Below are 10,087 nucleotides of genomic sequence, written 5' to 3'. Positions count from 1 at the left end.
GGTTGAGAAAAAATTCAATTGTAAAGAAGTATAAGTAAACAAACAGAAACCAACTGATTAAGCTAGAAAAATACCATTTACGACAAACAAACAGTCATAGAATCTGATTAAAATGTGCAAGTCTGAGAATCACGTCCTGGCAAAAATCAAAAGTACCCATCATAGGGTGGAGGCAGTATAATCGTTGGCGGGAGGCGGATCAAATCTCCTGTATAAAAGCGATGGTGTCATGAAAAGCAAGCAGAGTTTACGAGCCAGTCCTCTTGCGCTAACAGATACACCAACAAGCGCAACAAGTTGATAGTTTTGTTTCGTTCGAAATTCATTTTTGTGAATTATGTGCCACAAACAAATGAGGATGTCACCTTTACCTATCAAACTCGCTAAAATCACCGTAATTGTGATTTTTTTCTGTTTTGCTGAATGCGCAGCTGGTGAGTTCAATGCTTTAGCAGAAACTTTATCTCACGTACTTTGCAATTTTTAATCATTAAAAAATTCTCATTCTATTAATTCATTAAAATTTTCCTCCAAAATTATTTAACAGTTTTTATCCAGTTTTTTGCTAATATAAACAAAAAAGGTAATACACATTACGTTAAAATTACTTTTTAGGTAAATGAAATACATATAATGTTTCAAATCAATGCGGCTTTATTTATTACACTGTTTTAATTAATGTTTTTAAGTAATAATATGGGTGGTTGATATTTTATACAAAACGTCTACTAAAATTAATTTGCATTAATAATGTTCAAACTGAATAAATCAATTTTAAAATACGAGTAGGTCAGGAATTATATTAATACCTTAGTGATTAGTTAATTAAAATATAATTAGAAACTGAAGTTTTGTTCTATAAATGTTTAAAATTGTTTTGGACTTTTTTCATGTATGTTAAGCATTCAAAATACCAAATCCTACTTTTTATAATAACGTTACTTATGTCGTGAAAACAATCATATGTGCCTTCATTTTCATAATCTTGTACAATAACGTTTTAAAGTACATAGTAATATAATAGTAAATTTAATAATTACAACATATAGTATAGGTATATACTACTATACCAGAATTCGCGCCCCAGAGAAAAATGCCATAAAGGTAAGATACCAGGAACATGCAAAAAATGTTAAAAAAAATATCTATAAAAATTTCGAAGTTATGAGGGTTTGAAGTTTGCACTTTGACTCTATTTATTACTGTTGGAAAAATTATTTTCCAAGTTTTTTTGCTATAGGCTATTAAAAGAAGAAGCAAGGAAGCTGTATCCTAAATTGTAACTCTGTTCAATGTTATTTGTGGCTTTTATTGGCAAAATTTTTGTACCTTTACTAAATAATTGTAAAAAAACATATACAAGATCATCAGTATCATTAAATAGACATAAAAAAATGTCAGATGTCAAAACATAAATGTCAAAATTTTTTGACAGATAGAATTTTTTTAACATTTTTTCCCTGTTTCTGGTATCTTACCTTACTTGAAAATTTTCTCTGGGGCGCGAGTGCTGGCGCACCCTGTATTTGCCAAAAATTGATTTGTAAACACAAACATTAGAAAAAATACTTAATTAACCAAAACTCAAATTATTATTAAGGTTCTATTTATGAAAAATTAATTTAATGAAGTTTGTATAAAGTGTTAAAAATTAGTAAGTATAGTCTTACTAAATAATACTAAATACAGAGTGATTCAAAAGTGTCGGACCATCTCTTGGGTGGTGTTAAAGGACAGCCAACTGAGTTAAAAGTTCTCATAACAAAAAAATTGTTTGAGCCTTTTTTTCACGTCTTCAAAGGTTAGATTTTGAGTTGTTTTTTTTGATCATGTTTTCTTAAATTTAATTAGCGGAAACGGCAGATCTTGCAACATTAAACAAATACATCACCCTATATGTCTTAAAAAAACACTAAAAATATCGCACAATTTTATGTCTTAAAAAACACTAAAAATATCGCACAATTTTATAAAAATCCAGTGAAAACATTTTAAAATTATTAAATTTGAGTCAGTTCAATAAATTATTTTATTATTAAACCTTTGTGACATTTTCGGTAACGTTTATAGATTTATTGAAGCATTGTTACTCTTAATATTAATTTTTTAATACCTATTTTTATTCACATACAATTTACCAAAACAATATTTTCAGTTTTATTTCTGCAATAAATAATAAATCTTTGTAAATTAAGAAAGTAAAGTAGCTTTTTACATATTTAGAAGTAGACTGAGACTGAATCACTTTGCTACCGTGTGACATACAAAGTTTTTTCGACTACTCTAAAGTGCGGTTTTTAACTTTAAAAAAATGCATAAATGTAACAGTGTAATCTGTTAAAAATCACAACAGCGCTTAATATTCTTATGTAGTTTTCAGAATTAAAAATAAAATCTTACTAAAGATTTATCAATTTAGAATAACTAAAGAAGTGTGCATCAAGCACATTTTTGGTATCTTCGTTTGTCAATACTTTGAATCGTAAACTAGCAAAGTATTAGATAAAACTTTCAATTCTAATTCTAATTTTATTTAGCTATAAAAGCAACTTTGATCATTAAATTATTCCGCTCACTATTAAAACAGAAAAGTTAGAGCTAAATACTCTCATAAGAGCCGGTCATAGCAAGCAAATAAAAATCTAGCGCATTGCTTCAAGAAATAACTTTTAATCCCGATCAAGCGTATCGATATTTCACCATTTAAAACTATCACCGTGCTTTATAATGAAAACAAACGTTCATTGTTTTATTTTCATTAAAATCCATTCTATAATGCTTACTTCTAACCAACAAAAACAATACAGAGGAAATATAGCCTTTAAAATTGTAATTATAGATTTGTTTGAAAATTTTATAAATAAAAAAATTTAAACAAAAACTAAAAGCTTTAATGTTCAAGTCTATTATTCCGGACTGTTTAACAAGATAATTTGGTAGTTACATTTAGTGCGATTAGACAAGTATCCTTAAATAATTGATATTAAGTACACAGGTACCTGACCCTATGTTTATCTTGGGCTACTATGTAATATTAACTCTGAGATATGTGAGAATTACATTCACTTGTCAAGAGTTGAACTAAACCAAAAAAAAAATTAGTCCTGAATTTTTAATCAGTTAATTTACTTTTTACTCAAGAATTAATTTTTCAATCAATCGATTTATTTCATCGTTGGTAATGGATTAAAAGAATTATATCCAATTTGTTGACATTACATCACACAGTGTACAAAAGGTGTGAAATGAGGAAATTGATAACCTAAGCACATTCCGGGAATAACTTATCCTTTCCTAAAACTCCCACATAAATTTTGAAAAATTGTATTATGCAATCAAGTTTTTATTTCAATTTCCATCAAATTTGTTTCTTTTGAGTGCAAGCAAAAAACCCACGGCGAAATTCTTTGATACACCTGAAACAATATTAAATGAAATTCACACGCTGTGTGATAAAGCTTGATTCCGAATTAATTGATTCGAGTCAAGCTTTAGGTGTCACTGTCGTAGCTTTGTTCCACCTGAAAAATTAATTTACAGCTAACAGCTGCGAGCATTTTTTAATTAGTAATTTTTAACAGGTTCTTGTCTCAGTTACGGGCATGCATGTTGGGGTGGTAAGTTAATCAAGTTGTTTGTTGTCGCGCTGAATTTTTTTTTCAGCACATGGTAAAAGAAACAGTCATGTCCCAGTGAGAGACCCTTCGAGGGACTCGACTTGGTTTCTTTCCAAACTAGTCCAGAGTCCTCTGGACGTGCGCTATGTCAATGAGAGGGACTTGGAGGTACCAAGTCAACAACTTTTCGCCGACACTCAAATGGAAGCGGATCCTTTGAAAGGGTTAGTAATCCAATTAGAGTAGACTAAAATTTCTAAGCTAATTCGTTGCAATGTAAAGTTAAACGCGAGAGGAAATTACACTGTTATTATGTTGGTCATTTTTCAAGTTAATCGATACGCCAAGAGATAATTCCACTTATTTGAGGTGTTGAATGTCAAAGAAAACCACCCTAAATTCGCCTGCAATTTGCCTTTAAAGTGCACACCTTTACTAAAACTATCCGATTTTAAGTCAAAAATTTTAATTTCAACTTAACCCAAAACCTCCTGAATTTATAAATGAAAATTTTATGAAAGGCAAAACCGGAAACAACTAAAACGTTATTAATCTTTGAAAATTCTTTTTTTTTTAGACTAGATGACTTCAGGAATATGGCTGATGTTTATTCCAACGAAGAAAATGTTCTTTTTGATGACGCTTACCCAAACCAACGGCCCCGTTTCCACAAAAACAAAGCTTCAAAATTATTAGTAAGTAACTAAACACAAAAAAAATGTGTTAGGATGTTTATTTCAAGGAGAAGCGATCGACAAAAATGATTTGAAGAGGACCTTAGCGTTTTTAATTGTCAACTCTAACTTTTTCTTGACTCATTTGTTGTACTGACTAGATAAATTTAGTGATTTGTAAATAAATCGGCCCCAAGTCTTGTCAATAAGGGCTGGAATGACAAAATCTGGGGCTCTATAAATTTTGAAAAAAACATATTTATGTGATGTAGCTGTGAGCCCTCTATGTTTATGTAAAGACTGTGGATTATTTATTACTCATATTAATTATTATAAACGCAATGCTTGTTAATAAATTATTTATGTAAATCAGAAGAGCCTATCATACATCTTCCCAAACACAATAATTACGTTTTCAGTTTATGTTTAGAAAATTACTACAAATATAGATGATTGTTTCAACATTTAAGTACACAAGGCTTTCAAATAAAAGCAAGATAGATGAGATAACTAAACTGTGGTTTTATTCACGCCAATAAAGTAGGTTTATACGTGGAATATCATTCCCGTCACAATCAACAAACTCATTTCTGAAATAAACCGTTTTAAAAAATGGAAAAACTAGTAATATGTCTCACCCCTTAACTCCTGGTTTTTTGAAAGCGTTGGGAGCTTGACGCGAGAGGAGAGTCCCATCACTGTTGTCGCAGATTAATCGGGACATTGACGCTTTTCGCACTTCAAATAGTTGTTCTGTAAAAAATAGTTTATCCATAATGAGTCCCTTTTGAAGCTAAATGTAATTTATTTATGTTAATAGCAAAAGCAGCGACCATAAAATTACGAATAATTAGCTAGCTTCACCTGGTTGAAAAAAACCCGGATTAACACTGGGATCATTTTCGAAAAAGTATTTGTCGCCTTTCTTAAGTCTGTAAAATTGGTCGGCAATAATATCCCTGAAAGTGTACCCAACGATACTCCCCGGAGCTTTCTCTTCCAACAATCCTCCAACCCACAAATCAATATCATTAACGGAAGCATAAACACTTTTCAATTTTTCGCTCAACTACAATCCAGAACAATTAAACGGTTTCTAAATTTGGAACACCTACTTCGAATGAAAGTTCCTCAAAGTGTCTTAGTCTAGGTAATCCGACTAATTCTCGGTAATCATTATAAGGCCTCAATCCATGATCGCGGCCTCTTTGGATATTCAATGAGGCTAAATCAATACCAAACGCATTTCCAGCTCGGAACATATACCGTGTTAACTAAAAGTTATTTAATAATCATCTTATACCGCCTCTTGTTTATTACTAACAGCTTCCACTAAGTTATTATCGACCTGTTGAAGAGGTTCGGTCGTTAATGTGCTTAAGAGTTCATCCATAAAGAAGAGTTTTCTCATACGACTTGGCTGGAACATTGTTTCTGGAATTGAAATCATTTCTTCCATCCTTTCTTTGCCATAAATTCTAAAAAACAAGAGTTGAATTTCTTGAAAACCAATTTCTTCCAAATACTTTAACAATCCATCGACGACAGAATGCCCAAATCTGAAAGCCGCAGACGCAAATTCATTTGTCACGGATGGTTCAACTGACCCATCGTAATCCTGGGCATAATCCATGCCTTGGGCTAGTCCCAAGTGAAACTCCTCCATTGCTGCTGCTCCTACCACAATCGGAAGAAACTCTTTGTAAACAATAACTTGTAACTCAGCTATCACAATTCGACGAGTTTCCAGAAATATTTTCTCGTCATCCCAATGAGGATTTAATTTCGATAACTCGTCAGCTAGTCTATTGTGTTCTCGCAAAAATATCGTATGCAAAACCACTAACGAAATCATTTGATTCGTCCTGCTGTCCCCTGAAACACAGGCTCGATTTTTTTCAACAAAAAATAAGATTATTCACCAGACATGTAGCAAGCCCCGTTTCGACCTTTACTCAAACATTCATCAGCGTCGTGTGATAAAGGCAGCATTTGACGTCCAAAATCATTAAAAATTTTCAACATGCCTCGGTGAAAACTCCTCAAACGGCCGGTTTGCTCCGGTGTCGAGCCATAAATGTTGGAACCATCGATAAAATGGGTGATTTTGTTCATCTTTAATCAAGAGATATTAAACAAATACTGCGTGACATTAAGTGCAACGCCATAAAATGTGAAATTTTAATCAATTAATAATTCTGTGTCTAATAACATAAAAAATTAGTTTAAATTATTGTGAGGCAGTAAATTTTTATAAAAAGTGAGTCATACTTGTTGGGCATATCCTAACGTACAGTCCTGCCTAGGTGCCAGGACTGACCTTACAAAATTCATACATCCTTGCCCAAATCTACTGAAAAAAGGGTCATCGTGAGGAATGTCAATAGCCATACATGCATAGTGACGTTCTTCTTGAGTTAATTTTCTTCTGCCGTCAAAAGAACAACAAGAAATGGCACTACCGTTTGCTAAAAAACAAGTAAAGCAAAAAATTTAAAGAAAATAATTAATACCAAAAGAATTTTCAATCGATTGTGTCACATCATGCGCCAAGAACTGTCCAAACTGCATTACTATTAAAGTATGATCATAATTAAAAGAATCAGCATCTGAAATAATTGTCGTGCTTATTAGTCGCGCACTTGTCAGAGGTTGACCAGTTTCAGAAAGTCTAGGGATCCAAATACCTGAAAAAATTAGTGTAAATTAAATAACGACTGAAATTTTGTCATTAGACCATCTTCATAACTTGGGGGTAAAAGGCGAGAATAGGGTGTCATTCCTGTACCCCAAGAGGGGTGGAGTAGATTATTACAAGCCCCATCAATTCGTCGAAATTTTACAGGAATTGGAGGACAAATCGGTTCGATATTACAAGCTATACCAAGAGATGTTGGTCTTAAGTCCTGCTCAAGAACCCCTAATTCGATTTGTTGAGTTGTCAGGCCTTGACTAAAATTCATTTTCAACAAAAAGCAGTTTTAATTTACAATTTTTTACCGATGTTTGAAATCTTTAGTAGCCAAAGCAATCTCCATTGCTCGAGAAGCCAGATCCAAAACTTGAAACAAGTCATTTCTTGAAAGTAGTTTAAAATTTTTGAAATGATCATAACTTGGTGATCCAGGAACTACGAGATAACCATCAGACAAAAGTAAAGCTTCTTTCGCTTGGATTTCCCTTATTTGTTCCTGACTTCGTCTTGCAAGTAAATTTATTGTGTGAAGATTCATTCGTAGTGAGTGGTGACGACCATGAACTTCCCTCTCTTCAGGTGCTAAAAATTTTGTAAAAAAAATAGCAAAGGGTATAACTAACCTGTGAGATTTTGTCCTGTTAAACAACAAACCCCCTCACGGCCTGTTACAGTTTGACAAGATTTTTTTATTTCGTTACGGACGTGGGCTGGACATTGCACAAAAGGAACACAAACTGAATTGTCACTACATAAGATTTTTCTAGGAGCGTCCGAAAATTCGACACTTCTAAGAGATGCATTGTTATAAAAATGCGATTGGTGACTTTTAATCGAATAAATAAAAAGAAAATATATTACAAAAACAATGTCCACTAACATAGTGATTGTCTGAAAATATCGCACCACAAAACACACTTTATTAAACTTGAATAAAAAACATCAATTAAAGTTCACTGCTATCCATCAGCATTTTTTCTCCTGACTAGGTATAATTAATGTGACATGGAGTGTTTGCAAATTAATACAGAACATATTGTATTACAAAATTTATTGAAAAATGCTTAAACACGTTTTTAGTGCCTAACATTATTTTGCTCCTTCTTCAAATACAAATATTGGCAATAAATAGCACAAAAAATACCAAAATAAAGTAAAGAGTAAAGCATTTGTGACCAGCTGTATACATATGCAGTCTCTTAAGGTGAATGAATTACAAGACAAGACTCAGCAGAATTCATAATTAAAGCAAATATTTAACAAAATTTCTAGAGAATAGAATTTATTTATTCCGCTTTACAAAATATTAATTCAGATAACTGCAAACAGTTTGACTTAATTCACAAACTCAGTTAAAGATGGCATTGTTAATATTTTATCTCGTTTGTGTGACCTACGAATGGTCACTGAAAGCTCCAAAATAAGAGATAACACCCTCTTTAGGAAGTGGTTGGCTATTTAAAAACTCTTCGGGTGGAATTTTCTTTTTGTCCAAATTTTTTTGTTTTTCATCGTCAGTGACTGTATCCAGCCATGACATATTTTGATCGCAAGTTATTAAAACATCGTCGATAACTTTCTGAGGCTAAAAAACAAAAACAAGTTTCTGTTTAGTTACCACAATTAATAAACTTACTAAAACTTTGCGAAGTGGTAAAATTTTTCTCGGTGGTAAATCTTTAAAATATTCTTCAATTTTGTTATTTTGTAACATGAGAAGAATAAACCAGATATATTCGTTTCGAATAGATAGTTCTTGTTCATTGGTGTCAAGATCTGCAAGGACATCAAACCATATTCTTACGTGTTGTCGATCTAAAAATTCTTTTAATGCAGGAATAGAATTTTACAAAAGAATTATTTACCAGTTGCTGGCATTAATTGTACTAATGCTTTGGCTAACATTAAATTGTAATAAAATTGCTCGTTTGCTTCTGTCGTCATTCTTACTGAGAATTTAGACAAGATTAACGAAACGTGACTTTTTAAAATGTCAAAATATTATTGTTTTTTGGAAAAAGTAAAGAAAGCTTGTTTACTAAATCGCTGTTTGGTACTAGATTTCTTTAGAATTTTCTGCTTTTCAAAACAAATTTGACGCTCCATTAGGTAGATAAGAAATTTTACACAAGTTTAATTCATCACCTAATTAATAAGCAATTTGAGGATTTCTAATAAGAAAGCAACAGATCCTAGATATTATCAAGAATTTAGACTTTTCTTTACGTTCTTTAAATGAACTTTGACTTGAGACTTATCATCCCGACTTATTGTTTTACACATGCAATTTTTATCTTCGTAAAATTGAAAACAATCATCGGAGGTCTAAACCGGTATCGTCCGCTTCACAAGACTTCATTTATCACCAGCTTAAAGTATGATTATTCAACGTAATACAAATAAATAGATAATTATAACTCAAAAACCAATAATAATCACATTTTTCTTAAATTTAATGTTAATTTTACTAAAAATAGCCCTAAATTATCTACAACTTCCTCAAGGAATGTGTTGCTTTAACAAGGCCATAAAAACGTTAATGACGCAAGTTTTCCAAAAAATACAGCAGTTTATTTACGTCGTCTTATGTTCTTTGACATTATTTCGACTGGAATCAAAACATCTATAGTCGCCGGAGGATTTGACCCGGAAAGATGACCCGACAAATTAAGTATTAAAATTTACTTGCAGTGGTTTTCTGCTTAGTCTTTCACTCAAATCGTCATAAGATTAAGTGTGAAATTTTATTATGTGTTATCCAGCAAAAGAATGGTGTAAGTTTATGTTTACATATACGAGTCTAATCGCAAATTTACATGCCATCTTTTTTTAATTCTGTAATCATCATTTAATATAAGTAATTCAATTTATATTTTTTATATTATCACAATTTAATTGATTACAGACTTCACTTTGCAATGTAACCTAGTAATAGTAACTTTATTTTGACAGTAACATCCTTTACATTAAGTAACAATAAAATTATAATACAAAACAAGTAACATACATATAAACATATTTAAAGAATACTAAAAAGACTAACTCAAAGAAACATTCAGAAAACACTTGAAGCTATTTAAAGATTTAAAATTAAAAAAGTC

General features: G+C 31.6%; 3 protein-coding genes across 5 annotated transcripts; 1 reads left to right on the top strand and 2 right to left on the bottom strand.

The window, feature by feature from the left end:
• Positions 1-258: 258 nt before the first annotated feature.
• On the top strand, positions 259-4,854 carry LOC123007383. Of its 3 annotated transcripts, none has more exons than XM_044402654.1 (5): positions 259-434; positions 3,582-3,617; positions 3,664-3,841; positions 4,195-4,312; positions 4,366-4,854. In XM_044402654.1, the coding sequence occupies exons 1-5, from the start codon at positions 338-340 to the stop codon at positions 4,384-4,386; spliced, it is 450 nt and encodes a 149-aa protein (XP_044258589.1). In that variant the 5' UTR covers positions 259-337; the 3' UTR covers positions 4,387-4,854. The 3 variants fall into 3 exon arrangements, with proteins under 3 accessions (XP_044258589.1, XP_044258587.1, XP_044258586.1); XM_044402652.1 differs by having other exon boundaries at positions 4,363-4,836; XM_044402651.1 differs by having other exon boundaries at positions 4,360-4,829.
• Positions 4,699-7,884, bottom strand: LOC123007382 (chorion peroxidase-like). Its single transcript, XM_044402650.1, has 12 exons — positions 7,610-7,884; positions 7,292-7,568; positions 7,029-7,243; positions 6,805-6,978; positions 6,563-6,759; positions 6,214-6,406; positions 5,818-6,166; positions 5,616-5,769; positions 5,407-5,565; positions 5,156-5,360; positions 4,930-5,044; positions 4,699-4,881 (listed from the first exon to the last, which is right to left on the bottom strand). Exons 1-12 carry the CDS (start codon positions 7,866-7,868, stop codon positions 4,815-4,817), a joined length of 2,364 nt encoding a protein of 787 aa, XP_044258585.1. The 5' UTR covers positions 7,869-7,884; the 3' UTR covers positions 4,699-4,814.
• A 357-nt stretch (positions 7,885-8,241) lies between these two features.
• Positions 8,242-8,990, bottom strand: LOC123007861. The gene is made up of 3 exons (XM_044403348.1): positions 8,852-8,990; positions 8,623-8,801; positions 8,242-8,571 (listed from the first exon to the last, which is right to left on the bottom strand). Exons 1-3 carry the CDS (start codon positions 8,928-8,930, stop codon positions 8,380-8,382), a joined length of 450 nt encoding a protein of 149 aa, XP_044259283.1. The 5' UTR covers positions 8,931-8,990; the 3' UTR covers positions 8,242-8,379.
• Positions 8,991-10,087: the final 1,097 nt, after the last annotated feature.

The sequence above is a fragment of the Tribolium madens genome, unplaced genomic scaffold (assembly GCF_015345945.1).
Source record: "Tribolium madens isolate multiple individuals breed KSU strain unplaced genomic scaffold, Tmad_KSU_1.1 Scaffold_3;HRSCAF=73;Tcas5.2_LG2, whole genome shotgun sequence".
Lineage (NCBI taxonomy): Eukaryota > Metazoa > Arthropoda > Insecta > Coleoptera > Tenebrionidae > Tribolium > Tribolium madens.
The sequence above is the reverse complement of the archived record's forward strand: the minus strand, read 5'-3'. Positions and strand labels throughout refer to the sequence as shown.

What these genes read in the sequence shown, in the direction of transcription:
- LOC123007861 (XM_044403348.1), bottom strand. Translation starts at nt 8,930, where the DNA reads ATGACGACAGAAGCAAACGAGCAATTTTATTACAATTTAATGTTAGCC. An exon ending in ACAATTAATGCCAGCAACTG is followed by an intron (nt 8,802 to 8,851) that starts GTAAATAATTCT and finishes AAGAATTTTTAG; the next exon opens with ATCGACAACACGTAAGAATA. An exon ending in TACCACTTCGCAAAGTTTTA is followed by an intron (nt 8,572 to 8,622) that starts GTAAGTTTATTA and finishes TTTGTTTTTTAG; the next exon opens with CCTCAGAAAGTTATCGACGA.
- LOC123007382 (XM_044402650.1), bottom strand. Translation starts at nt 7,868, where the DNA reads ATGTTAGTGGACATTGTTTTTGTAATATATTTTCTTTTTATTTATTCG. An exon ending in ACCCCCAAGTTATGAAGATG is followed by an intron (nt 6,979 to 7,028) that starts GTCTAATGACAA and finishes TAATTTTTTCAG; the next exon opens with GTATTTGGATCCCTAGACTT. An exon ending in CGGGGCTTGCTACATGTCTG is followed by an intron (nt 6,167 to 6,213) that starts GTGAATAATCTT and finishes CCTGTGTTTCAG; the next exon opens with GGGACAGCAGGACGAATCAA.
- LOC123007383 (XM_044402651.1), top strand. Translation starts at nt 338, where the DNA reads ATGTGCCACAAACAAATGAGGATGTCACCTTTACCTATCAAACTCGCT. An exon ending in CGGGCATGCATGTTGGGGTG is followed by an intron (nt 3,618 to 3,663) that starts GTAAGTTAATCA and finishes TTTTTTTTTCAG; the next exon opens with CACATGGTAAAAGAAACAGT. An exon ending in ACAAAGCTTCAAAATTATTA is followed by an intron (nt 4,313 to 4,359) that starts GTAAGTAACTAA and finishes GTTTATTTCAAG; the next exon opens with GAGAAGCGATCGACAAAAAT.